The sequence below is a fragment of the Oncorhynchus tshawytscha genome, linkage group LG19 (assembly GCF_018296145.1).
Source record: "Oncorhynchus tshawytscha isolate Ot180627B linkage group LG19, Otsh_v2.0, whole genome shotgun sequence".
Classification (NCBI taxonomy): Eukaryota; Metazoa; Chordata; class Actinopteri; order Salmoniformes; family Salmonidae; genus Oncorhynchus; species Oncorhynchus tshawytscha.
In genome coordinates this window covers 39533296-39559640 of record NC_056447.1, presented here as the reverse complement: position 1 = coordinate 39559640, position 26345 = coordinate 39533296, and the positions used below count along the sequence as shown (strand labels likewise).

Below are 26345 nucleotides of genomic sequence, written 5' to 3'. Positions count from 1 at the left end.
GCTGCTGAGGTATCAAATGATTTCATTTGCAAACACCCATAATATCCAAACCAGCCATGTAAATAGCCAAGCATCAGCATTTAGTGACCACACTGTCTGCAAGCCAATAGGCATTGTATCAGCTTCTAGGGCGGAGGCCTCATCTCCCTGACTTTGTCTCTTTCAGAAAGTTACTGAGGTAAAAGCAACAGTCCTAAAGCACCGGTGATGGAAGAAAGGCTTTCATACACTCCCGTTCAAAAGTTTGGGGTCACTTAGACATATTTTGTTGTTGAAAGAAAAGCACATTTTGTTGTCTATTAAAATAATATAAAATTGATCAGAAATACAGTGTAGACATTGTTAATGTTGTAAATGACTTTTGTAACTGGAAACGGCAGATTGTTTATGGAATATACATAGGCGTGCAAAGGCCTATTATTTGCGCTGTTCTGTGAAGGGAGTAGTACACAGCATAGTACCAGATCTTCAGTTTCTTGGAAATTTCTCACATGGAATAGCCTTCATTTCTCAGAACAAGAATAGACTGATGAGTTTCAGAAGAAAGTTATTTGTTTCTGGGCATTTTGAGCCTGTAATCGAACCCACAAATGCTGACGCTCCAGATACTCAACTAGTCTAAAGAAGGCCAGTTGTATTGCTTCTTTAATCAGGAAAACAGTTTTCAGCTGTGCTAACATAATTGCAAAAGGGTTTTCTAATGATCAATTAGACTTTTAATATGATAAACTTAAACTGGCTAACACAACATGCCATTGGAACACAGGAGTGATGGTTGCTGATAATGGGCCTCTATACACCTATATAGATATTCTATAAAAAAAATCTGCCGTTTCCAGCTACAATAGTCATTTACAACATTAACTATGTCTACACTGTATTTCTGATCAATTTGATGTTATTTTAATGGACAAAAAATGTGCTTTTCTTTCAAAAACAAACACATTTCTAAGTGACCCCAAACTTTTGAACGGTAGTGTATATCTAAAGGTCAGTTCTTTTCCTTTTTCTGAGGTTGTTTCTCAGAAAAATCCAGAGCCTTTTGCTAGCCCCTGCCTGAGCACACAGCTGCCATGACCCATCACGGAGTGCGTATGTGTGTGTGTGCGTGTGTCATTGATCCTCAATAAAAGGAGACAGGTTAGAGGAGACGGATGCACCCCCTCTGCACACCCCACCGCCACCCCCCACGACCTTTGAGAGCACCCTGGAGGCCCATGGGCCCCTCCACCTCCCCTCGATCTCCTTCATTTCTCCCTTTCTCTCTCTCTCGCTCTGAAATGAAGGGTCAGTTCTAAGAGCAGACAGGTTCTTTCCCTTTGTTGTTTTAAAGACTGAACGCCAGGTCAATGTAGCCAACAATGTGGCCATGAAATAATCATAGCCAACTGAATATCAAAGAAATTGTTCCAAAAAAATCGAATAAGGTGTGAAAAGTAAAAGAAAAAATAACTAATAATCACATTTTTCTATGACCTTAATGTTACATCCTTTTCTTTTTCGGGCAGCTATGACAGTGACATAAGCATGAGGCAATTATAGTTTTAAAATGCCCTAAAGAGATAATAATGGTATTAAATTAGATATGGGAAAATATCTGAACTATGGCCTGGGGGACATTCTTTTATTTAGCATTTTCTTTTCACGTCAGCACAAATGGAGGCACGAGAAGCCAGTTAAATCAGTGATCTGCTATCAGTGTTCTCTCTACCCTCCATCTCGCCATCAAAGCCAGTAACATCTGTGTCTTTGAGGGTATTGTTGACCACACACACATCAGTGAAAGACTGAGCAACACTAACTAGGTGGGTAGTCAGTGATCCAGCAGAAATGAAAGAGCAGAAAAAGTTAATAGAAGAGAAATGGAAAAAATAGAGAGGGAAAAAGAGATAAAGGATTAAAGATAGAGGACAGGAGGAAGAGAGGTAAGAGACAGAGCTGAACAGAAAAATGTGTGATGTTCATTTCCATGCCTGTTGATTGCTTGCCTGGCTCAGTCTCTCTCTCTCTCTCTCTCTCTCTCTCTCTCTCTCTCTCTCTCTGTATGTCCCTTCTCTCCCCAGTCCTCCGTACTGTGAGCGGTGTCTGTCCCTTCTCTCTCCCCTTGGCTCCCAGCAGAAGTGGGGCAGACTGTACGTCTGGCCGTGTGAAGTCTTTTGGTTATCAGCCAAGCGTGTCGCTGTACCTGCAGCCATCTGTGAAGGGGCTGCCTGCCCTCCGCCAGCCAGCCAGCCGATGTTCCACTTCCCTTGTGACAGAAATGGGGCTGGCCCATACTCTCTCACTCCCTCACTATCTCACTCTACACGGTGGACTCTCTCTCTCTCTCTCTCTCTCTCTCTCTCTCTGTTGTGTGTTGGTAAGGCCAGAGTATTATGGGTCTGCATGAGACCACCCTCTAGTCTTGCTGCAGCTCTGCCCATCTGCTTTTCCACTCCTCACTTCATCACATGCATAATGCATCTCATATTCTCTCAGTCTCTCTCTGTTTCTCTCTCAGGTTCTCTCTTAGTCTCTCTTTCTCTGTCTCTCTCAGTTTCTCTCTGTCTCTCTCTGTTTCTCTTTCAGTTTCTCTGTTTCTCTCTCAGTTTCTCTCAGTTTCTCTCTCAGTTTCTCTGTCTCTCTCTCAGTTTCTCTCTCAGTCTCTCTCTCAGTTTCTCTATGTCCCTCTCTCTCGGTCTCTCAAGTGGAGGAAAGAATGCAGAGAACATGAATACCTTGATTAAAAATCTATTTTTCACTTTCAAGAGCTCCATAGAAAGGAAGAAATAAGGGTGAGCAACTGGGCAGTTTTAAAATGAGCTGAATGGTCCCTCTTTCAAGTTACTGTATCCGACCATGCTATGTCAATCATTTGGATACAGTAGACTGCAGTCTATACATAATGTTGGAGACTATATTGGACTCTAATGTGCAATGTGACATGTCATGTTGAAAGCCTAGATGACCTGGTCTGTGATAAAGGTCCAGTCTGTTGTTCTTCGAGAGAGTGCCATGCCAAATAGACTGGGTGGGAGGACATTATCCAAAACAATAGGATTAAGGGCATGGACAATGTCCACCACCGCCAAACAAGCTGGTATGGAGGTGGGCTGGGCTGGGACAATAGAGGAGAGAGGGGTGGGAGAAATGATTACTAGAGCACAAAAGCTGTCGCTACAGTATCCCCCACACCCTCCTAAACACATCCCCCCAGAACTGCCAAACTACCCATCAGACGGTGTTGCATTGGTGTCACATGGGTAGAATCTGAGCTGACCATGGCTTCTCATCTCACAAACAAACAGAGGGGTATTTGGGGGTGGGGGAGGGGTGGAGAAGGGAGGGGCCATGGAGGAGGGCTGCTGGCATCAGGCCTGAGGGAAAAGACACACAAACAGAAAGATTGCCACCTCAAAATGCTGCCCTACTGCACAGGAGTCATGGGAAAAGCAAAGAATTTGATGTGTCAAATGAATACCATATCATATCCATGACAGAGACTATAGACTCTACTCTCTCACTACATGGGGAAGTCAAAATGAAAAGGGGCCTTTATGAACTAGCAATTACTACTATACAATTAACAAATACAACTTCCCAACAGCTCCTATTCTGTTCCATTTACTCTATCCAGGAACATTTAAGATGGAATAAATAGCATGCAGAAACCCTCTGGACTTAAGTACAAACATCCAGATAAGAGCTGCATAAACCTCGCAGGACATGCTTGTCAGAGTCAGAGCCACAGGCAGATGTTCTACACAAGCTGACAGCAAACACAGATCAACAACAGAGAAAGCTGCCTGCTGGAAAAAGGCCTTCACACATGCATGACACTCTGCACGGAAATGCCTTCTGTAAGCACTGAGCAGCAGATCCCCAGCCAAACACTCACTCCCTCTCAAAACACTAAGCATTGAGCAAGCTAGCAGAAACTCAAGCTGACGCGGTGTTCTCCAGTCCCAAGATCTGACTGAGAGTTAGAGAGGGCTGGGTAGTATACCGTATTTGACTCTATACTGGTATTGATGCACAGACTGGTTTGGGTTTTCACCTTCTATAACAGTATTTGAATGTTTGGTTTGTTAAATGTGATACTCCGTGTGTAACGTCCATTTTTATCATTTACTCTGATACTTGATTCGATCTCTTTCTGCTCTCTCTCCCTCCATGCTGCTTTCCACACAGACCTAGCCCCACCCCTGCCACTCATGGAGTGTATTTGTTTTTGCTTGTCCAAGAGACACTTGTGTTCAGTCTGCATGGTCAATTTTATTTATTTATAATTTTAAAAATGGCTACATAAATTAAGGTTACATTTTTTTTTTAAATACAAAATTCAAATATGGTCAATGCAGCACATGCAACAATGTTGATGACAACGATGCTGTTTACACTTTGCGTTTAATATAAATCCACAAGCGTTCTATAAATACACTATTCATTTGTGTTTCTTACATCTGCAAACAGCAAGTTTGTATTTTCTTAGCAAGTTGTGGCTAAATCGTGTTAGCCGCTAATGCTAATCGCTAGTTAGCTGGCTAGCTAGCTAATAAATATACTGAGTCAGAGCAAACGTAGCTAGCTATACAGCCTGATACCAGTGGTGGTGTAGGCCTAAATCAGCATGTTGTTTGTGCAACATTATCCTCTCAACCAAAGAGGATTAGGCAACGCATGAATATGTTAGCTACATGAAATAGCTAAGAGAAAACCTTTAATGTCGGCAAAAATTATAGGGTCCCCTAGAAACACTGGTTCTTACACTGTCACAATAACTCCTCCCTAGCATTTTAATTTGTTGTCATTTCAAACAACATATCCAAAGGGCCACTATTATATTGTAACTATAAAATTATAGAAATCATTCTATTTCCATGATTTCAACAGTTCACCTAAGTGTTCTGATCTAAATTGTTAAAAGTCAAATTGCAATTCCAACATTTGGTTAAAAAGAATGCCTAGATTTTTTGCCAATGTAGGGCAGCCCTAGATGGTAGTGAGGAAATGATCTCAAATGAGTGCAGGAAATGCAGAAATTGATGACAATAAAGACATTTATTTTTGGTTGAAGTTTAATTGAACAGTACAATTCAATCAGAATGAAGAAAGACATTGAAATAATTGAGAATATATGTGTTGCCACCCTATGATCACACACTACTCATAAAGCAATTTAGAAATGGTATTATTATAAAACATAAAATACCGTAACATACTGTCATACGGTCAACAATTTGAAAAGTACTGTGATATAATTGAGTATTTTGGCCATATCAACCTGCCCTAGAGTGAATGGGCCTTGCAGCCTTGAATGTTGTCAGTTCTGAAATTTTCAGGAATCAAGACATTATGCATACTACAACCAATTAAAGATAATTGCTCTTCTTTCTGATCTAGTCTCTCTGTCCACATAACAAAGTTGTTATAGAAAATGTGCTGACAGAATAGAATAGAGCCTGTAGAAATAGGCTACACACAGTAAGATTACAGTCTAACTGTGTATTGCCTGCAAATGCTCTGTTCAGCCTGGCCTCCAACCTGTCATTTCAGGTCTGTCAGAACTCAACCTGCACCCATCTGTTCCTCACCAAACCAAACCACCAGAGCAGCACACCTGTGAACCATTTCACCAGACAGACACATCAGAGCACTCACATATCCCTCCCGCTTCAACAGGGATCTGGCTTACACACAGTCACTGCCTGCTCTCACAGTTCCTAGTACCACCTTTCCCTGGCTTAGCTTATTCTATGAAACACTTTCACAAATTAATACCACCAAGAGTGAACACTAGATTTTTATTTCTTTTCAGATAGACTACTTTGAATAATGCAAAGGGAATGCTTGAAATGTTCTGCAGATTTGTATAACCTTTATAATGTACTGTATGATAAAAATAGTATTTTGTCTGTAATGTCTTTTTCGTTATGTGTCGGACCTAAGAAAGACTAGCTGTCGCCATTGGCGTTGGCTAATAGGGATCCTAATCAAATAAAAAAAGACAAATCTGCAAGCTAAAGTAAAAGCATGAGATAGGCCTAAACTCTTGCAACAGGCTATTTATGTATTGACACAACAGGGAAAGCCATGATCATTATCCAAACTATGTCCAGATCTGCTGATGACAGTGAGCAAAACTATCAAAACTCTCTACTCTGCATTTCAACATAATAGCCAGGAAGCTCAGCTCTAACTTAGTCAAGGGGTAGCTTGGCCCCAGATTCCTGGGTTTTTCCTGCAATTCTAATCAAAGTTGAAACCGTGCGACCTTGGAATGGAAGCTGGGGTCACGGCCCTATGAGGAAGATATCAATCAGCCAGCTCCCAACAACAGCTGAGTGTGAGGGCAGAGGAGTGAGAGCTGAGAGGACAGACTCAGCCTTTCTCTTTCTCTGTCACTTTCTCTCTCTCTTTCTCTGTCTCTTTCTTTCTCTGTCTCTCTCTCTTTCTCTGTCTCTTTCTCTCTGTATCTTTCTCTCTGTCTCTCTCTCTGTCTCTCTTTCTCTGTCTCTCTCTCTCGCTCTCTGTCTCTCGCTCTCTCTCTCTCTTTCTCTCTGTCTCTTTATCTCTGTCTCTTTCTCTCGGTCTCTTTCTCTCGGTCTCTTTCTCTCTGTCTCTTTCACTCTTTCCGTTTCTCTCTGTCTCTTTCTCTGTCTCTTTCTTTGTCTCTTTTTCTGCCCTCTGACATATAGCAATAAGGGTACTCACCCCATAGAAGACAGACAGTGGTCCCTAAATCTCTCCCTCCCTCTCTCCTTCCTCCCCTCCATACGTCTCTCAGAGATCCACAGAGCATTCAAACACACATCAGCACATAATGCCTGTGTAGATGGAGAACAGATCAATGGTACTAAATTGATCTTGAGAAAAAAACTAGGGGGTTGCACGGTGCATTTAAAGATACAAACACAATGATTAGGGAGGGAGACAGGGGTCATTGGTTATCACCATTTTCCACCAGTGGATGTGGCCATTTCCATGGCTGCTCCTGGCTGCTGATCCACATAGCAAGCAAGAACAGAGAAGGTAGGCAATTAATTTGTCTACTTTCTTGCCGTGGTGAAAGGCAAGCCAGGGAACGCCATTTCAACTAATTACCTTGTACAGTGGATTCTTATTTAAACTCTAATTTTCATGTTAATGCAAGCCTCTTTGGCAGTTGAGTTGAACATGCATAGCTCTCTAGTCAGTCTGCATGTAATCGATCTGTCTGGATTCACATAAAGGATATGTCCATCCATGTAGCTTAGGTTTCACAAATATAGATATTAATACTGTACTCTTAAATTGGTTTTAATTTCCTACTTAATAATCTGTCAGTTGTACCTCTTACTAAAGCTTCAGCTATATGATTCATCAGGATATAGGCATAAATTGGAATGAAATGCTTCCAAATTACTAGGCCTACACAATTTGTTTGGGCACAACTTAGACCTACAATAACATTCACACTTTTAAAAAATTAAGATAAATTCAAGCTAAATCAAAAATCCAAACTAAATGTGATTGTATATGTAGTTGCTGGTTTGTTACAAAGGGTTGTGTTCCAAGTTTTACCAGTAGAGGGAGCATGGACTAATAGTAAAATAATACTCACGCAAATGACCATTATAAAAACATCAATTTTCACATTACACCATTCAATTTCCATGAGTTGTCCAGAAAAATATATGAATGCTTCATTTTTCCTGGTTAATGACAAGAATATATGTCAAGAAAACTGCAGTGCACTTCTAAAGAGCATGGATGGGTATTGTGCAGTAGCCTGTAATAGGAAAAGATTATGGATATTATTTGATGACCAAATAGCATTTGTCCTGGTAGTCATCACAACATTAAGGTACTATATAGAAAATTAAAATTGGACTATAGAACCTGGCTCTATCTACGCTTCCTTATTCCAAGAAATAAGGCTCTTTACCATGTGAGACATAGTAAAAGAACAGAACAAAATAGAAGAATACTGTAGCACTCTTAAACTACTCTTGTCTTCATTAGGGCAGAGCATTTTTCACAATTCTCTCAATGGGATTAGTCACAGACGTAATGCAGCAACAGCAGTAGGCTACATAAGCATGTCTTTGCTTTGATTGAATATTGAATTAATCTTTGCACCAAAAAAATAAACGTTATGAGCACTAAACATTTAACCACAAATTGAGAATTGAGGTTTTAAATTTAGAATGAGGCTAAATGAGCTTTCCAGTTGCGTGACTATTTTCTGAACTGCGATGTTCTTCCTTCTCGCCCTTTCTTTCGCCTCTGTATGGAGTAATGGTCTCATTTCAACAGCAAGATTATTCGTAATCAAATGCAACAACTTTCTAATGATGATTTTGAAATGTATTTGTAGCCGACTTGATTCAAATCGTGGGATATCGCATGGGAAACATTAATTATGACGGCTAAAGATACAGACTGTAGCCTACATAATGATTCGACCATAGATTTCACACTATGTTTGCATCCAGAGCTATTATGTCAATCGGACACATAAAGAAACCAATACGGAGCAAAACTAAACAATAAACAGAAAATTCATCATCGTATCAGTTTGTGATACAAAGATGCGATAGGGTGCATGACAGTTTTACCTCTTATCTCTCTCTTGTAAACAACCTAAGTCGCGAATATTATTTTATACAAGACTGGTTGAACTCAAACTTCAGCTGTAAACATATCTTACCTTCGTACACAGGGGCCATCGGTGCAAGGACTTCTGTTATTCATGGCAGAAAATAAAGCAAGATATCTGTTCAGAACTCAATAAAAATCTGCCATCTTGAGCCACTGACAGAGTCTCTGTCTCCTGCATTACTAGCCCAGTTTAGTATGTCTAAAATCCCATCCAGGGTTCCAAATTCGTGCTCAGTCCACGGGAAAATTATAAAGGAAGATTTCTGCAACACAACCCCGCGGATTGTGAATTGTTTTTAGCTCAAATGTTGAGCCAAATTGCAGGTTGACTTGAGCTAGAGTATAACATGACTGTAGAGACCCTGCAAAAGTTGCAATGAGAAGAGCGGAGCGAGTTTGGTGTAGTATAGTCAATTGACTATCGAATCGGTCGTAGTCATAGCAAGGTAAAAAAAAAAAAAAAAGTTTTAAAAAAAAATGCATCTCTTTGGGGCCCCATTAGTTTCGTTTTAATAACAGTTGCGTCTCGTGTAACTTTGTAATCATTCATCTAAAATGTTTAATGTAAATTGATATTGTGAGAAAAACCTTAGGCATACATATATATTTAATCTAAAATAACAGTGGGCTATAGGTTATGTATGAATGTGGATGGAGTAGCCTTAATTACTGTAATTAGGCCTATACTGTTTCCCAATAAAGATAAAAACCTAATACATTTTTTACGAATGTAATTAAAAATCCTTGCCTACTGTGCAAAATGATTTTTTAGACCTCACACGTCTAATTAATGTTATACATTTAAGCAACATTAAAAAATAGGGTATATAGGCTCATTGCAATTATTAATTAAGCTGTAATTAAGCTATAATTCACTTCTCTAGCTTGGCATCCTTATATTAAAAATAACAGTCTAACACAAATAATATCAGGTGCGTAGTAACCTAACAATTGAACCACTAGTATTAGCAAAAGATCTACAGGAACAAATGCAAATGTAACATGTCATGAACTATTACGCATGAATAAGCAGTCCAACCTCACATTCAATTCGTTGGAATAAGTTAACAAAGTATCTCTGGGTCTTGTTTTAGAACTGCGCATTTAACATTGTGTTGAATGATTCTGTGGGCCATTCGTCGTGCCTGTGTCAAGCACTCATCATACAGTATGACGACATTAGATTTGCACAGAATTAACTCGAGCCAAAGATCATGGATATACTGACAAGATACCTGTCTCTCCGCTCTAATAATGGGAGTCGTTGTCCACAAAGTGGTATGGTGGGCTTCCTCCCACCTATCCTTTCTTTGGATTGGTGGATACATCTTATTATTGTAATTTAAAAAAATATTTGATTAGGGTTGTTACGCAATGGAGAGAAATCCAACGCTCCTAGCCTCATAATATGAACATGCATAGCCATCTCAAGACAATATAACGTGTTTTTTCAAAGTTACCGGGATGTCACGTGTCCTACTTATATCAGTACACTCATAAAAATGTAAGCATTACGAAACTTATTTTCGATCAAATAAACCTCACGTAGAAAATAAGATATTCTTTTTTGTGGTTGACCAAATTCGACACTCTCGCGTTGATCTCCATACAACAATCTATTGCTTGTTGTGCGAAACAACGAAAATACGCAACCTGCTGGAGGGAGACAGATTTTCCGCCGAGTTGGGCCTCTCTCTTTCTCTTCCTCTTCCTCTCTGCAAGTGTTGAAACCGATTACAGGTTAACACAGTAATCTGCCATTTACCAGCAACGTTAAAATTCACCTTCTGCACTATTTTCCCCAGTCACACCCCGCGGCACATTTTATATTTTCTTAAAGAGAAAAGGGGCGTCAGTTTTTTTGCGCACTCTTCCCCTGTTGATAATAAAATAGCAATATATAGGCTATAGAACCATCACTAAAATAATACATTCAGCAGGCTATTATAGATATTTTGAATGCATGAGTCTAAAACACATTGTGGATGAATGGATAGATGAATGCATGACATAATATGTCTGATGTAACTGGATAACGTTAATTATATTGCATAAAATATAAATAATTATGTTATTAGTCTACTATTTATTGTAAGCCTACTTCTGAGACCTTTATGCCATGTTGCTGTATAGGTCTGTGGTGCCAGTGAAATAACATCAAAAACATAATTTGTTTGTAATACTTTCCAATCTGGACTCTAAAGTCAGTGCACTGTCAACTTTACATGCACCTCGTTTGACATTCTCATCATCCTCTCCCCACAGCAACTTCTGCAGCAGATCAAATCTGATCTGAGTCACGCATACCATTGCATCCATCACCTGGAATCCTAAAACATAAACAATTAGAACAGAGTTTGTTCTCCATAAAGTAAGCCATAGGACCACATAACCTAATGATATAAAATAAAGCGTTTTCTAATTTGGGGCCACAGTTAACTACGCTACAAACCGTATACATGACTGTAAATTTGCTTGTTATACATAGCCTAGTCAAGTGCATACGCAATAGGCTAATCTGATTTATTAAATTGACTTTAACTATATAGGCCTATTATGTTGATCAATTTGTCAGCAAAGCAAATACCTTTCAATTTGACAACATATTGTTTTCCTTTACACTATTTGCTTTTCTAAATGTAGGTGTTAGCCAGAGTATATCTGAACAGCTGCTTCTGCTTGAGCAAAAGACATTCAACGACCAGGAGAAAAAACCACGCACAGATGTAGTCCTTCTAGAGAACTACAGTACGTATTCATCTCTTCCGTGTCAACAACAAGAAGTCGGCCAACTATATATACTCTACAATCAAGTAATACCGAGCTAAGAATTAAAAGGTAAATATATACATTAACTCTATGTAATTGTGTTCACTCTATAGTTACTGCAAGCTGCGAGTGACTGCCGTAAATGTGTCAAAATGTATCAGTTGTGATCACGTGCAACCTTCAGCGACATAATGCAACATTGTAGCATTATCAAACACCAGTCTTACAATGTCAATTTAAGCATATTAAACGGTCATACATTTTGGCATGGGTTATTTGATAGCTATTCCCATAATTGTTTAACTCAAATCCCATGATCACTCGAATTAGGCTATGTTATGTGACAGCAACTCAATTCAATGTAGCCATCACTCATAGACTGGTGTTGTCGGTATTATAGGTTGTTAAGTAATATTTATCATTATCTGTCAACAACATTGCTGGGACTGGACACAATCTTTAACATACATTAAATCATTGTTGAATGAAAGGAAACTGGCAAAATAATATTTCAAATTGGACTAGAAAATATAATACAGTTCTATTAAGCTATACCTCATTAGACAAAAACTGTAGGCTATCTGTACAAAGTTAATGACCCAGAAATGTAATAATCTTATTCAATAATTGTCCCATTTTTCCTAAATAATTATATTATTAATTAATTGTAGTATCCATAATTATATAAGCAATAACAGTAGTAAGGACGTTTTGATTGAGGTTACCTTAATGTATGTCTGAAATGCTTCTAGGCAAGTACATGATCAAACTGGATTCTGAATTCCTATAGAAGTCTAGTCAGAATAGTTAATTTCACAAGCATGTTGTACTCTTTTGGAAATTATGGCAGAATGCATCAACACAGAGCTTGTACAGAATATTCTGGATTTCTTTCTATAATGACATGAATTAATACTTAGACCCAGACCTACATGATCCTCAACTATGTCAAGGTTAACATATTGTGTTAAATATCTACTGAATACTGAATGTTTCTCACAGTCACAGAAGAAGCATGGACTTTGATGTTCAATATACTGTATAGGCTGATTGATTTTAAAAGGCAACTCCACCACTTTTCGACCCGATTTTCATCGGTTTGAAATACCAGTGTCTACATATGTGAAAACTGTGCATTTCTACATTTTGAAGAAAACAATCTAAAGTTAAAAAGTTCTACCCAAAGACATCATCAAAAGTAAAAACTTTTTGAAAACAGTGATTTTCAAACACTATGAGATTTACGGTGACATGGGGAGTGAGAAAATACCCTCTGGCTAGAAACTCGTTGCAGGTTTTGAAAATCACTGTTTTTCTTACTTTTAATCTTACCTTGTGATGTCATAGACATGCATTTTTTTTTTTTCAACCTCAGATCATAGACATTTGGTGCTGGAGATAATGAATATGATGTTGAAAAGTGGTGGAATTGCTCTTTAATTGAGATATAAAGGCAGATGAAAAGGCTAGCATGTTCAAATGGGTCATTTTTTGAAAGATCTTATTAGTCATATTTAAGAAGTGACCTTGTTAGACACGTGCTCTGCAGATCTGTGCTGACTATTTGGATTACTCCCAAAAGGCACCCGATTTATTCCCTATATAGTGCACTACTTTTGACCAGGGCCCATTGGGCTCTGTTCAAAAGTAATGTGCTATGTAGGAAATGGGCCCTGGTCAAAGTAGTGAACTATATTGGGAACAGGTTGCCATTTGGGACACAGCCTATCTGTTGTGCTACATGTCTGGGGTAAGGATAGGGATAGGGAGAGAAGGGATACGGAGAGGAGGGAGAGGTAGAGGTGGGGGAGCCAGCTGTAGTGCAGAGAGAGAGGCTGTTTTCACACTCATTATTATGTGTCAGTGGAAAAACATCTCACCCCATGTAATATAATGAAATAGCCTATACAGTGCTGAATCAGCCTAAATGTGTTGTTGTCCTGCTGTTATCTCCCTCCGCTGTGCTGCATGTTGTGTATAATTGTCTCAGTAATGATCCTCTATGCTCTAGTGTATAAATATAAGGTAGATTACAACTGCATGCACTGTAAATATAAAATAGAAACATACGCTCCTCTGTTTATTATTTTATGATTAAGCTTATCAATGTGTTCTAAAACCAATAACCTGAGAAAATTGATTTTGAAATGTTGTTTAATTTTTGCATGGTTAAACCAGACTGAATGTAGTTACGGTCGTATCTACGCTTGACACTTACAGTACATTCAACTTCTGCTATCAGAATGCAAAGCTATCAGAATGCAATGTTGCTTTGTGGTTTGATTGTGTTCAGATCTGTCTGACGACTTCAGGATGTGGTCAGAGATGCATTGTGTGAGGATTTCTTCTTAGTCTGGATGCAATCAGCACATACAATGGGCGAAAGCATATACAATGGGCGACATCATCAGCATTCCTCCCACAAGTCTCCAGAAAACGTGTGTTTTCGGACCGAGGAAATACACGTTGGAGGAAATACACGTTCCTAGCATGTGAACGTCTTTGCGGGCCTCCTAAATGCTGGCAAGCTAGCTAATATTCATAAACAAATATTTTTTGTTTGACTAGAGTTATGCTAACCCGTTTGTAATCCCTTTAGTGTTGCTTGCTAGCTTTCTGGCTAGCTACAGAGGTGAACTGACTAGTTAGCTACAGTAGTTAGCTACTGCCATCATTTGTTGTTGTGTTATTGTCATATGTTGCCTATTCCACCATTTGTAGAATGCATACTGTCATTTGAATATAGCGTAGGTAAAGGGAATCCGGACACACTGCAGACACAGTCGATACATTTAAATGTATACTACCGTTCAAAAGTTTGATGTCACTTTTTGAAAGAAAAGCACATTTTTTTCCATTAAAATAACATAAAATTGATCAGAAATACAGTGTAGACATGGTTAATGTTGTAAATGACTATTGTAGCTGGAAATGGCAGATTTTTGGGGGAATATCTACAAAGGTGTACAGAGGCCCATGATCAGCAACCTTCACTCCTGTGTTCCAATAGCATGTTATGTTAGCTAATCCAACTTTATCACTTTAAAAGGCTAATTGATCATTAGAAAAACATTTTGCAGTTATGTTAGCACAGCTGAAAACTGTTGTGCTAGTTAAAGAAGCAATAAAACTAGCCTTCTTTAGACTAGTTGAGTATCTGGAGCATCAGCATTTGTGGGTTCGATTACAGGCTCAAAATGGCCAGAAACTAAGAACTTTCTTCTGAAACTCGTCAGTCTATTCTTGTTCTGAGAAATGAAGGCTATTCCATGCGAGAAATTGACAAGAAACAGAATATCTCCTACAACTGTGTGTACTACTCCCTTCACAGATCAGAGCAAACTGGCCCTAACCAGAATAGAAAGAGGAGTGGGAGGCCTCAGTGCACAACTGAGCAAGAGGAGAAGTACATTAGTGTCTAGTTTGAGAAACATATGCCTCATAAGTCCTCAACTGGCAGCTTCATTAAATAGTACCCGCAAAACACCAGTCTCAACGTCAACAGTGAAGAGGCGACTCCAGGATGCTGGCGTTTTGTTGGTGTTTTGTTGATGTTCTGGTTTATGGTAGGAAGATTTTAATTAATACTGAACAAAAATATAAACGCAACATGTGAAGTGTTGGTCACATGTTTCATGAGCTGAAATAAAAGACCCCAGAATTGTTCCATATGGAAAAAAAACAACGTATTTTTCTCAAATTGTGTGGACATGTTTACATCCCTGTTAGTGAGCATTTCTCCTTTCCCAAGATAATCCATCCACATGACAGGTGTGGCATATCAAGAAGCTGATTAAACAGCATTACACAGGTGCACTTTGTGCTGGGGACAATAAAAGGTCACTCTAAAATGTGCCAGCCTACTTTGATTAACTTTGATTAACAGCCAAAAATAACAATTGATTTTATGGTTCATTAAGAATCCTATTTCTTAGATATATGTTTTTGGTTGTTATGAAAAATCCATGCAGTATTTTTCTGTATTAATATACAAGATAATATGAAATATGAAAATGTCCTTGTGGTTTCTGTTGGTATGCAGGGTGGTGATGTTCCTGCATATGAAAAGAAAGTGGGTTACTGTGAAGCAGCCTATTTTAGCTGTAAACACAGTTAGATTGATCTGACAATGATTTTTTCTACTCATCAGCTGTTTTGAGTTATGAGCCATACACAGCTCAAGCATAACCAAATACACAGTAAAGGCACAGATAAGCAATCAATGCTAAAACATAGCATATTTATTTCCAGAAACACAGAACACTGGCATTCTATGTGCTCAGTCTGTCTATTGACATGTACATGCTTTTCCAGAGTGTACTGTTATTTTTTCTCAAAATGTAATTTTTGTGTTGCCCAATGTCCTGTCTGTACCACACATTGAGTGTGACTGAGTGTGCTTGTACTGAGTGTGACTCAGTGTGTGATCATCTGGCCTGTATGTTCCTCTCAGAGGGTTGGTCATTCAGTAACACATTGTTCCAGAGGAAAGGGCAGACAGGACAGAGGAGGCTCTCAGCCTCAGGGCTCTCTCTAAGCAGGGGAAGGGAAGGGTGAAGAGCTAGCAGGAGGTTTGGACAAAGCTTCTGCTGAAACAAATCATTGATGGAGAGGTGAATGTTACCTTAGAAACCACAAACCTGCAGAGATTGAGAGATTTGAAGTAGGCCCAGAGAAATTAATATGTGTTTTTCTTATGTGGTGACACGTGCGTCAATCTACAGTAAGTAACATAATAACAAATACCCATCATAATCTGTCAGTTTAAACTAGAGATGTATGGAGGTAGTTTTGTGCCAGCAAAAATAAGGGGTTAAATAATTGTAAAATATATATATTTCCTTAGCTTTCTTATATCTCCTAGATATAGGACAGACCATTCAAAACCTTCTTCCTTATGATACATATTTTGACTGTCTTTTTTTGCCATTTATGAATGTGTTATTCAAGGTGTTTCTATGGGCTTTAGTGTAAAGGCCAAATACTTTTTAAAATCAAAATATGTTTTAAATATTATTTTGGGGATACCTCAAGGGTTCCTAAAATTCTACATCAAATAGCTAAATGATCCATGGTATGACCATCTTAAAACAATTCAATATGTTAGCTTAGTAGTATCCCACCCCAACGGCTTAGACTTTTAGAATTCAACTGCCAGAAGGCAGGAAGGCAGGAGGTTCAGCAAAATAGTTGTTTTATTCACAAAATAAGGATAGCCTAGCAGTTTAGGATAAGTGATGATTTATGTCAGCAAGGCATATGTAAAAAGGACTTAAAAAACAAACAAAAGATGAACAAAAACTTTTCAAGAAAGAATTGAACTGTATCAAAACTGCATTTGACCTAAGGAAATAGGTTTAGCCTGGCTGATGCGACCCACATGCCTCCCAGCTCACCCACTGGGCAAAAACTGGTTTCAACAACAAATAATTCTATGTGATGACGTTGAATCAATGTGGAAAACTGATTGAATTTGCAAAAAGTAATCAACATAAGTGAATTTCATTTTTTTTCACTCAACATTTAACCTAAATCCAATGACATGGTGACATTTTTTTGCTAGACGTTGAACCGACGTCTGTGCCCAGTGGGCAGGGAGCGCTGTGACCACACTGGTCTGGAAAGGAGGCCGTTTGTTAATGTAATATTCGCTCATAAATTGTGCAATGGGTTTGATTGGTTCTCTCAAATGTTTTTATCCCTCGGGGGTTGAGACCTTTCATTGTTTAGATTTGAAATTCCAACTGTTGTAATAGAAGGGGGCGTGCATGGGTGGCTGTGTGTGGCTGTGCATGTGGGTGTTTGAGTGAGAAAGACACAAAGGAGAACCAATCAGTAAAAAAGCACTGCCCCCTTCATTATCGATGCATTGTGCCGACAACATCAAAGAGCCGTTCCAGACTCCAAAGTCAGGAGGACTTCGAGAGTTAGGTGTTATACAGCGTACCCACACATGGATAGGCTAAATATTACTCATCAGAGCTCCTCGCAGTCGAACACAACAACTAGCAAAGCCAGGTAGAAATAGCTAGTGCTACACCTGGGCTAAACCATAGATTCAATGAACAGGGATGCATGTGACGATTCCCTATTTAAATCTAATTTACCCAACACATAGGCCATGAAATGGTCTAAAAGCAAACTTATCATATTTTTATCTGCCTTATACTCAAACGTTTTACTATAGGTGTCACGACTTCCGCCAGTCGACGTCACCGGTCTTCTAGCCATCGCTGATCCACCTTTCATTTTCCATTTGTTTTGTCTTGTCTTCCTGCACACCTGGTTTACATCTCCTACTAATTAACATGTGTATTTAACCTTCTGTTCCCTCCATGTCTGTGTGGGGTATTGTTTATTGTCAAGGTTGGTACGCTTCCGGCTGGTTTGTGCCAGGTTTTGTTTTATACCCGTGCTTTGTGGCAGCCGGTACTTTGTACTTGGGTTTTGTACTTTGTGCTGCCTCACTTGTTCTTTGGGAATTTGTTTTGTGACGCGGTTGCGTTCTGTGTTATGATTGCCTAAGTAAAGTGCTTTGTCCATTCATCTCTGCTCTCCTGCGCCTGACTTCCATGCTTCAGCTACACCCACCATTGACAATAGGTGATATGTCATTAAACAAATAAACCAAAAATACTAAATGACAGTACATGCACACGTCCGTGGTGGAAGCACCTTGTAAAGTATGCGAACATGCACGAATGGAGCTCTGAGAAGCGGGAACAAACACAAAGCAGGCCTAAGCATTCAAAATAAATGCACACACTTACATAACCTAGCTAGATATAACTTTTAACCTAGAAGTCAACAGTTATTGTTTGTGTTTTACAAGCACCTTTCACCTGCATTCTGTTCATCTGTTCAACTCATGATCTTGACTATTTAAATGCTTTGACTTCTCATTGCTGCCCTATACATAGGCCTATTCACACACACCTTCTCTTCTCTCCATAGGAGCTCTTTGGCCGGTGGTAGTTTTGGCCTGAGTTGGTGATCGGCATCATGGAGGTGGTTATGAACATTCTCAAAACACCAGTGCCCAGTGGGGTGTCTATGACCCTGGGACTGTTCATGATCTTCCTGGCTCTGCTGTACTGGTAACTCAATGTCTTCTGCCTCTAGTCTAGGTCAATAGAACAAATCCAAAACTCAGCATGTATTGTATGCAGATGTGTCATGTGTGTCTGTTGGTACTGTATGTATTTTTCAGTCTAGTTGGGTTATATTTCCAATAATATGATCCCACTATGGAAAGGGCAGACTCTCACGAACACGATGGTGTTTTCTGTTTTCTACAAACCCCCACAAGTGTCACTGGACTCGTTTGAAGGTAAACCGGTACCGGTTTAAAAAATGAATGGATGTATGGAAATTGGGATAAATATGTATCAAACATATTTGTAAACATTTTTAAAACATAAACATTTGGGATACCTACAGGGGTCCTTAAATTCCAAACCAAATAGCGTAATAGTCCATGTTAGCTTAGTAGTTAGTTCACAGAAGCCGGCATTTCACTGTAATTGTATGGTGTTGAGATGACACACACAAAAAGTCCTCAATTCAGGATGAGTGCTTAATCAGCATACACCAGTCAAAATAGAATGTGCTTACTCTCAACCCTCATCACATCTGACAAAAAGTGAGAAAACGACTTTGCAGAAGGAGCACGTTTAATTTTAGCCCCACATTAGCTAGGATTAGTAGTCGTTGAGTTCAGCCATGTGAGATTGCTGCCATACAAAGAAGTGAGAGGGCCTGACAAGCATGCTCTTTCTCCTTGCAGAGCATGGAGACTGACTGAACACTGGTCACTGTGCAAATCAAAATCAAATGTATTTATACAGCCCTTCTCACATCAGCTGATATCTCAAATTGCTGTACAGAAACCCAGCCTAAAACCCCAAACAGCAAGCAATGCAGAAGCACGGTGGCTAGAAAAAACTCCCTAGTGAGGCCAAAACCTAGGAAGAAACCTAGAGAGGAACGAGGCTACGAGGGGTGGCCAGTCCTCTTCTGGCTGTGCCGGGTGGAGATTACAGCAGAACATGGTCAAGATGTTCAAATGTTCATAAATGTCCAGCATGGTCAAATAATAATAATCACAGTAGTTGTTGAGGGTGCAGCAAGTCAGCACATCAGGAGTAAATGTCAGTTGGCTTTTCATAGCCGATCATTAAGAGTATCTCTACCGCTCCTGCTGTCTCTAGAGAGTTGAAAACAGCAGGTCTGGAACAGGTAGCACGTCCGGTGAACAGGTCAGGGTTCCATAGCCGCAGGCAGAACAGTTGAAACTGGAGCAGCAGCACGGCCAGGTGGACTGGGGACAGCAAGGAGTCATCATGCCAGGTAGTCCTGAGGCATGGTCCTAGGGCTCAGGTCCTCCGAGAGAGAGAAAGAAAGAGAGAAAGAGCGAATTAGAGAGAGCATACTTAAATTCACACAGGACACAGGATAAGACAGGAGAAGTCCTCCAGATATAACAAACTAACCCACTCAAGTGACGCACCCCTCCTAGGGATGGCATGAAAGAGCACCAGTAAGCCAGTGACTCAGCCCCTGTAATAGGGTTATAGGCAGAGAATCCCAATGGAGAGAGGGGAACCGGCCAGGCAGAGACAGCAAGGGCGGTTCGTTGCTCCAGAGCCTTTCCGTTCACCATCACACTCCTGGGTCAGACTACACTCAATCATATGACCCACTGAAGAGATGAGTCTTCAGTAAAGACGTAAAGGTTGAGACCGAGTCTGCGTCTCTCACATGGGTAGTCAGACCATTCCATAAAAATGGAGCTCTATAGGAGAAAGCCCTGCCTCCAGCTGTTTGCTTGGAAATTCTAGGGACAATTAGGAGGCCTGCGTCTTGTGACCATAGCGTATGTGTAGGTATGTACGGCAGGATCAAATCGGAAGGATAGGTAGGAGCAAGCCCATGTAATGCTTTGTGGGTTAGCAGTAAAACCTTGAAATCAGCCCTTGCCTTAACAGGTAGCCAGTGTAGGGAGGCTAGCACTGGAGTAATATGATCAAATGTTTTGGTTCTAGTCAGGATTCTAGCAGCCGTATTTAGCACCAACTGAAGTTTATTTAGTGCTTTATTCGGGTAGCCGGAAAGTAGAGCATTAGTCTAACCTAGAAGTAACAAAAGCATGGATTAATTTTTCAGCATAATTTTTGGACAGAAAGTTTCTGATTTCTGCAATGTTACGTAGATGGAAAAAAGCTGTCCTTGAAACAGTCTTGATATGTTCGTCAAAAGAGAGATCAGGGTCCAGAGTAACGCCAAGGTCCTTCACAGTTTTATTTGAGACGACTGTACAACCATCAAGATTAATTGTCAGATTCAACAGAAGATCTCTTTGTTTCTTGGGACCTAGAACAAGCATCTCTGTTTTGTCCGAGTTTAAAAGTAGAAAGTTTGCAGCCATCCACTTCTTTATGTCTGAAACACAGGCTTCTAGCGAGGGCAATTTTGGGGCTTCACCATGTTTCATTGAAATGTACAGCTGTTTGTCGTCCGCATAGCAGTGAAAGTTAACATTATGTTTTCGAATGACATCCCCAAGAGGTCAAATATATAGTGAAAACAATAGTGGTCCTAAAACAAAACCTTGAGGAACCCCGAAATTTACAGTTGATTTGTCAGAGGAAAAACCATTCACAGAGACAAACTGATATCTTTCCGACAGATAAGATCTAAACCGCATAGACCAATTTGGGTTTCCAATCTCTCCAAAAGAATGCAGTGATCGATGGTATCAAAAGCAGCACTAAGGTCTAGGAGCACGAGGACAGATGCAGAGCCTCGGTCTGACACCATTAAAAGGTAATTTATCACCTTCACAAGTGCAGTCTCATTGCTATGATGGGGTCTAAAACTAGACAGAAACATTTTGTATGTACTAAAACACTTTAGTGTCTCTCTTGATCCTTGGTCCTGGCAGAGTTGTGCAGACTCAGGACAACAGAGCTTTGGAGGAATACGCAGATTTAAAGAGGAGTCCATAATTTGCTTTCTAATGATCATGATCTTTTCCTCAAAGAAGTTCATGAATATATTCCTGCTGAAGTGAAAGCCATCCTCACTTGGGGAATGCTGTTTTAAAAAAAATATATATATATATTTTTTATTTTACCCCCTTTTCTCCCCAATTTTGTGGTATCACCGTGCACCTGGCAAGCTTGGTTAGCGCGCACTGCGCCCGGCCCGCCACAGGAGTTGCTGGTGCGCGATGAGACAAGGATTTCCCTACTGGCCAAACCCTCCATAACCCGGACGACGCTAGGCCAATTGTGCGTAGCCCCACGGACCTCCCGGTCGTGGCCGGTTACGACAGAGCCTGGACACGAACCCAGAGTCTCTGGTGGCGCAGCTTGCACTGCGGTACAGCGCCCTTAACCACTGCGCCACCCGGGAGGCGGAATGCTGCTCTTTAGTTAGCTTTGTGACAGTATCAAAAATACATTTTGGATTGTTCTTATTTTCCTCAATTAAGTTGGAAAAATAGGATGATCAGTGAGGGATCTTCGATACTGCACGGTACTGTCTTTCCAAGCTAGTCGGAAGACTTCCAGTTTGGTGTGGTGCCATTTCTGTTCCAATTTTCTGGAAGCTTGCTTCAGAGCTCGGGTATTTTCTGTATACCAGGGAGCTAGTTTCTTATGACAAATGTTTTTAGTTTTTAGGGGGCAACTGCATCTAGGGTATTGCGCAAGGTTAAATTGAGTTCCTCAGTTAGGTGGTTAACTGATTTTTGTCCTCTGACGTCCTTGGGTAGGCAGAGGGAGTCTGGAAGGGCATCAAGAAATCTTTGTGTTGTCTGAGAATTTATAGCACGACTTTTGATGCTCCATGATTGGGGTCTGAGCAGATTATTTGTTGCGATTGCAAACGTAATAAAATGGTGGTCTGGTAGTCCAGTGTTGTGTCTTTTACATGCTATTCTATAAAATAATTGATCCGTAATTAATATTACCTGATTGAGCTAATCATGTAAATGTAATTAACGAGTGTCAGGGCACCACAAAATAATATGTATAGAATAAACTCTTAAAGACCTAGTAATATTTTACATCAATCGCAGTCAATATTAATCGTCATCTTAATTCAGTCTCATCTGAAAGTTGTAAATTCTTAGTTATCTGCACGAACCCTGGCTCACAAGTTGAATCAGCAATACAAAATTTGGTTTAATTATTTATTTACTAAATACCTAACTAATCGCACAGAATTACACATACACATAATTAAATCATAACTTGATTACAAATTATGTCATAAAGGAAAACGTCACTAGCGGGCGGAACAGATATGACAGCTTGTTACATAAAAGAAAAGGGGCTGGGTTTGAGTGAAAGAGCGGGAAGACTGAGGAACAAAGGGAAGAAGCTGTGTTACCGTAAATACAGTATCTTATGCATTCTAAATTACCGCCCATTTGGAAAAGGAAAATGCAATAAATATTTACTCTGAGCTGCGCTTCGGTAGGTTGGTGGTAGATGGAAGGCCGTGTTGCCAAACCGAGTCCTTTGAAGATTGTCTCTGCTGGTAAAAGGATACGTTGTAGTAACGTCATTGCGTGGTAGACGGGATACTCTGTCTGTTCCTTCCTAACCTACGTTTGCAGCTGCGGTTGCTAACTCAACGGCTTGGAGGTATCACTTCTGTAGTGAATAAGAGTTCAAAGTTCATACCATTCGCAACCAAAGCTCACGCTGATGTTGGCTTCGTTCTGTAGTTATTATCAGAACCCTTCTGACATAGGACCGTCGTCCTCACGTCCTTGGAACAGGAGGTTATATTGTCATCAAGGGCTTATATAGGAAGGGAGAGGAGGGCGTGTTTGAAAAGTTTTATAGCCCATGTCCCTTCACAGGGGCGGGCCACTGAATGAGCAGAGCCCTATCTTTTGAAAACCCAAATCTCGCATTTTAGAAGCTAAAATTTCATCCCGTCATGAATAATTTCATATTCAAACATTTAAATTGAACAACAATTCCATGTGAATCCGATAACTCTGATGTGTAGACTTTCCACTGTAGAGTTTATGTCATCTTATCATTGATGAGAATGTCTCAGATGGCAACTGAACTGACATCATATTCATTAAGTACCACCGCATATGTTCAATTGGTCGCATTACCCGAATATAGTTCATTTCCCCCCACCTAGTGATGTTCCCAGAATCTCTATGTTAACCGAGGGTTTTGCAAATGTAACATCAGTAGGGTAGAGAGAGGAAAAAGGGGGGAAGAGGTATTTATGACTGTCATAAACCTACCCCCAGGCCAACATCATGACACCAGGATTATGAGGAAAAACATTAAGATCCACAACATTTATTCCATGGGACAAAACTAGGTCCAGAGTATGACTGTGACAGTGAGTAGGTCCAGAGACATGTTGGACAAAACCCACTGAGTTGATGATGGCTCCGAAAGCCTTTTGGAGTGGGTCTGTGGACTTTTCCATGTGAATATTAAAATCACCAAAAATTTGAATATTATCTGCTATAAGGTCCGATAGGAATTCAGGGAACTCAGTGAGGAACTCTGTATATGGCCCAGTGCACTGTTGTGGAAAATGTAATTTCTTTGTAAAGCAAGCATAAAGCCTGCGGTTTGTGGTATCCCGGTGATACAGTCTTTTAACTTGTTGGTTATACATAACATACTGTAGGTTTCCACTTCAGATGTACAGTATAGCAGTAACAGACACCATGTTGAAACTGTTGGTTTTGAAGATGCCCACAACAGACACAAACACACACCTGTACACATGCATACGCACTCACACACACAACACATACAATACAGTAACACTCGGTTCCACAGAACAAGTAAATTCCTGTCTTTTGGTGCAGCTGCCATTCAGTTGGAAGAAATTAAAGAGTTTTTAATGTAAGTTCCCAAATTGAGATTTATACTGTATCTGAGGATGAAACTAGCCTGCATGAGGGGTCGTCATGACACCGGGGTTAGAAATTAACATATTTAGGAGGAGCAAAGTCAATTTGTCTCTGGCACGACTCCATAAAGACGTAAGCCACATGAAATAATTAAACTCACAGTTTAAAGGAGATGTTGCATCATTGAAACGTCAAGCGTCAATCATGTCTCAGTAGTACCTTTGCACTCATCTAAACTGCACAAGTTGTTCTCTGGGAAATCATAACACTGCCTTGTTTGCTGTGAAGTCCTTTTCCATTTACTTCACATAAATACTCATACTCTGCATGCTCAAAATGTCAAGGCTTGTTAATAATCTTTATTTCCAAGAAATGGCTTATTCACAGTTGCGGCACTGCTGGCAGTTTTAATACAGGGATGTTTTCAACAGCAATACACAAACACTTTCTCCCTCAGGAGATCTAGGGTTTGTCTTGGCCAGGCAGTGTCTGCCCAATCCGAGTTATCCACTGCTCAGGCTGAACCTCAGCTGAACCCTCCCTGGGACCAGACTCCACCTCTCTCTCATGGCATCTGAACGCTCAGCCGTCTGGCTCGAAGACCACAGGACAGAGTGCCACCTACTGGCCAGTGGAGTAATGACCTGTCTGTCTGTAAAACAAAGAAGGCTGCTGCTTGGATACACAGGGTTATAATAATTTGGCACCAATTGTGGAAAACAGACTGAAACAAGAAGGGACTACCCGAACTTGTCCATTTTCTGTTTTGCTACAGAATGCCCTAATGAATACAATCCTGGTTTATTCCCACTATAAATAATTTGATCGTCTGTTCTTGCGTTTTATGGATGGCAATTATTCTTTTTACAAAATAGACCATTGTCCCACATGGTTTGGGCAGGTCCAGTCCTTTCTGACTCAATAGTCCATTGCTTTTCTTTTCTTTACGGTGTATGTGACAATAAAATATCTATTTTATCATTTTTGTTTCACTCGTGTAAGCTTGATGGGGAAATTATCTGTCTGTTTGGGGATACAGAGAGAAGTTTCTATAGCTTAGGTAACATGGATATTTCCACTAGAGGTCGATGACCGATTAACTGATTAATTAGGGCCGATTTCAAGTTTTCATAACAATCAGAAATCGGTATTTTTGGACACCGATAATTTAACGAGGCAAGTTAAGAACACGTTCTTATTTTCAATGACGGCCTAGGAACAGTGGGTTAACTGCCTTGTTCAGTGGCAGAACGACAGATTTTTACCCTATCAGGGATTCAATCTTGCAACCTTACGGTTAACTAGTCCAACGCTCTAACCACCTGCCACACGAGGAGCCTGCCTGTTGCGCGAATGCAGTAAGAAGCCAAGGTAAGTTGCTAGCTAGCATTAAACTTATCTTATAAAAAACAATCAATCAATCATAATCACTAGTTATAACTACACATGGTTGATGATATTACTAGTTTATCTAGCGTTTCCTGCGTTGCATATAATCGATGCGGTGCGCATTCGCGAAAAAGGACTGTCGTTGCTTCAACGTGTACCTAACCATAAACATCAATGCCTTTCTTAAAATCAATACACAGAAGTATATATTTTTAAACCTGCATATTTAGCAAAAAGAAAGGTTTGCAGGCAATATTAACCAGGTGAAATTGTGTCACTTCTCTTGTGTTCATTGCACACAGAGTCAGGGTATATGCAACAGTTTGGGCCGCCTGGCTCATTGCGAACTAATTTGCCAGAATTCTACGTAACTATGACATGACATTGAAGGTTGTGCAATGTAACAGCAATATTTAGACTTAGGGATGCCATCCGTTAGATAAAATACGGAACGGTTCCGTATTTCACTGAAAGAATAAACATTTTGTTTTCGAAATTATAGTTTCCGGATTTGAACATATTAATGACCTAAGGCTCATATTTCTGTGTGTTATTATGTTATAATTAAGTCTATGATTTGATAGAGCAGTCTGACTGAGCGATGGTAGGCACCAGCAGGCTCATAAGCATTCATTCAAACAGCACTTTTGTGCATTTT

General features: G+C 40.0%; 2 protein-coding genes across 11 annotated transcripts in view; one reads left to right on the top strand and one right to left on the bottom strand.

The window, feature by feature from the left end:
* Positions 1-9015, bottom strand: part of LOC112218752 (homeodomain-interacting protein kinase 2-like) — a 115781-nt gene extending 106766 nt beyond the window's left edge. For all 10 annotated transcript variants that reach the window (XM_042301649.1, XM_042301654.1, XM_042301655.1 and 7 more), the window contains exon 1: positions 8672-9015. In XM_042301649.1, the coding sequence (XP_042157583.1) occupies positions 8672-8690 (19 nt within the window). In that variant the 5' untranslated portion in view covers positions 8691-9015. The remainder of the gene's footprint in view (positions 1-8671) is intronic.
* Positions 9016-11362: 2347 nt separating this feature from the next.
* tbxas1 (thromboxane A synthase 1 (platelet)) overlaps positions 11363-26345 on the top strand; it is a 123284-nt gene continuing 108301 nt past the window's right edge. Inside the window, exons 1-2 of the mRNA XM_024379836.2 lie at positions 11363-11460; positions 18346-18488. Of these exons, the coding sequence (XP_024235604.1) occupies positions 18394-18488 (95 nt within the window). The 5' untranslated portion in view covers positions 11363-11460; positions 18346-18393. The remainder of the gene's footprint in view (positions 11461-18345; positions 18489-26345) is intronic.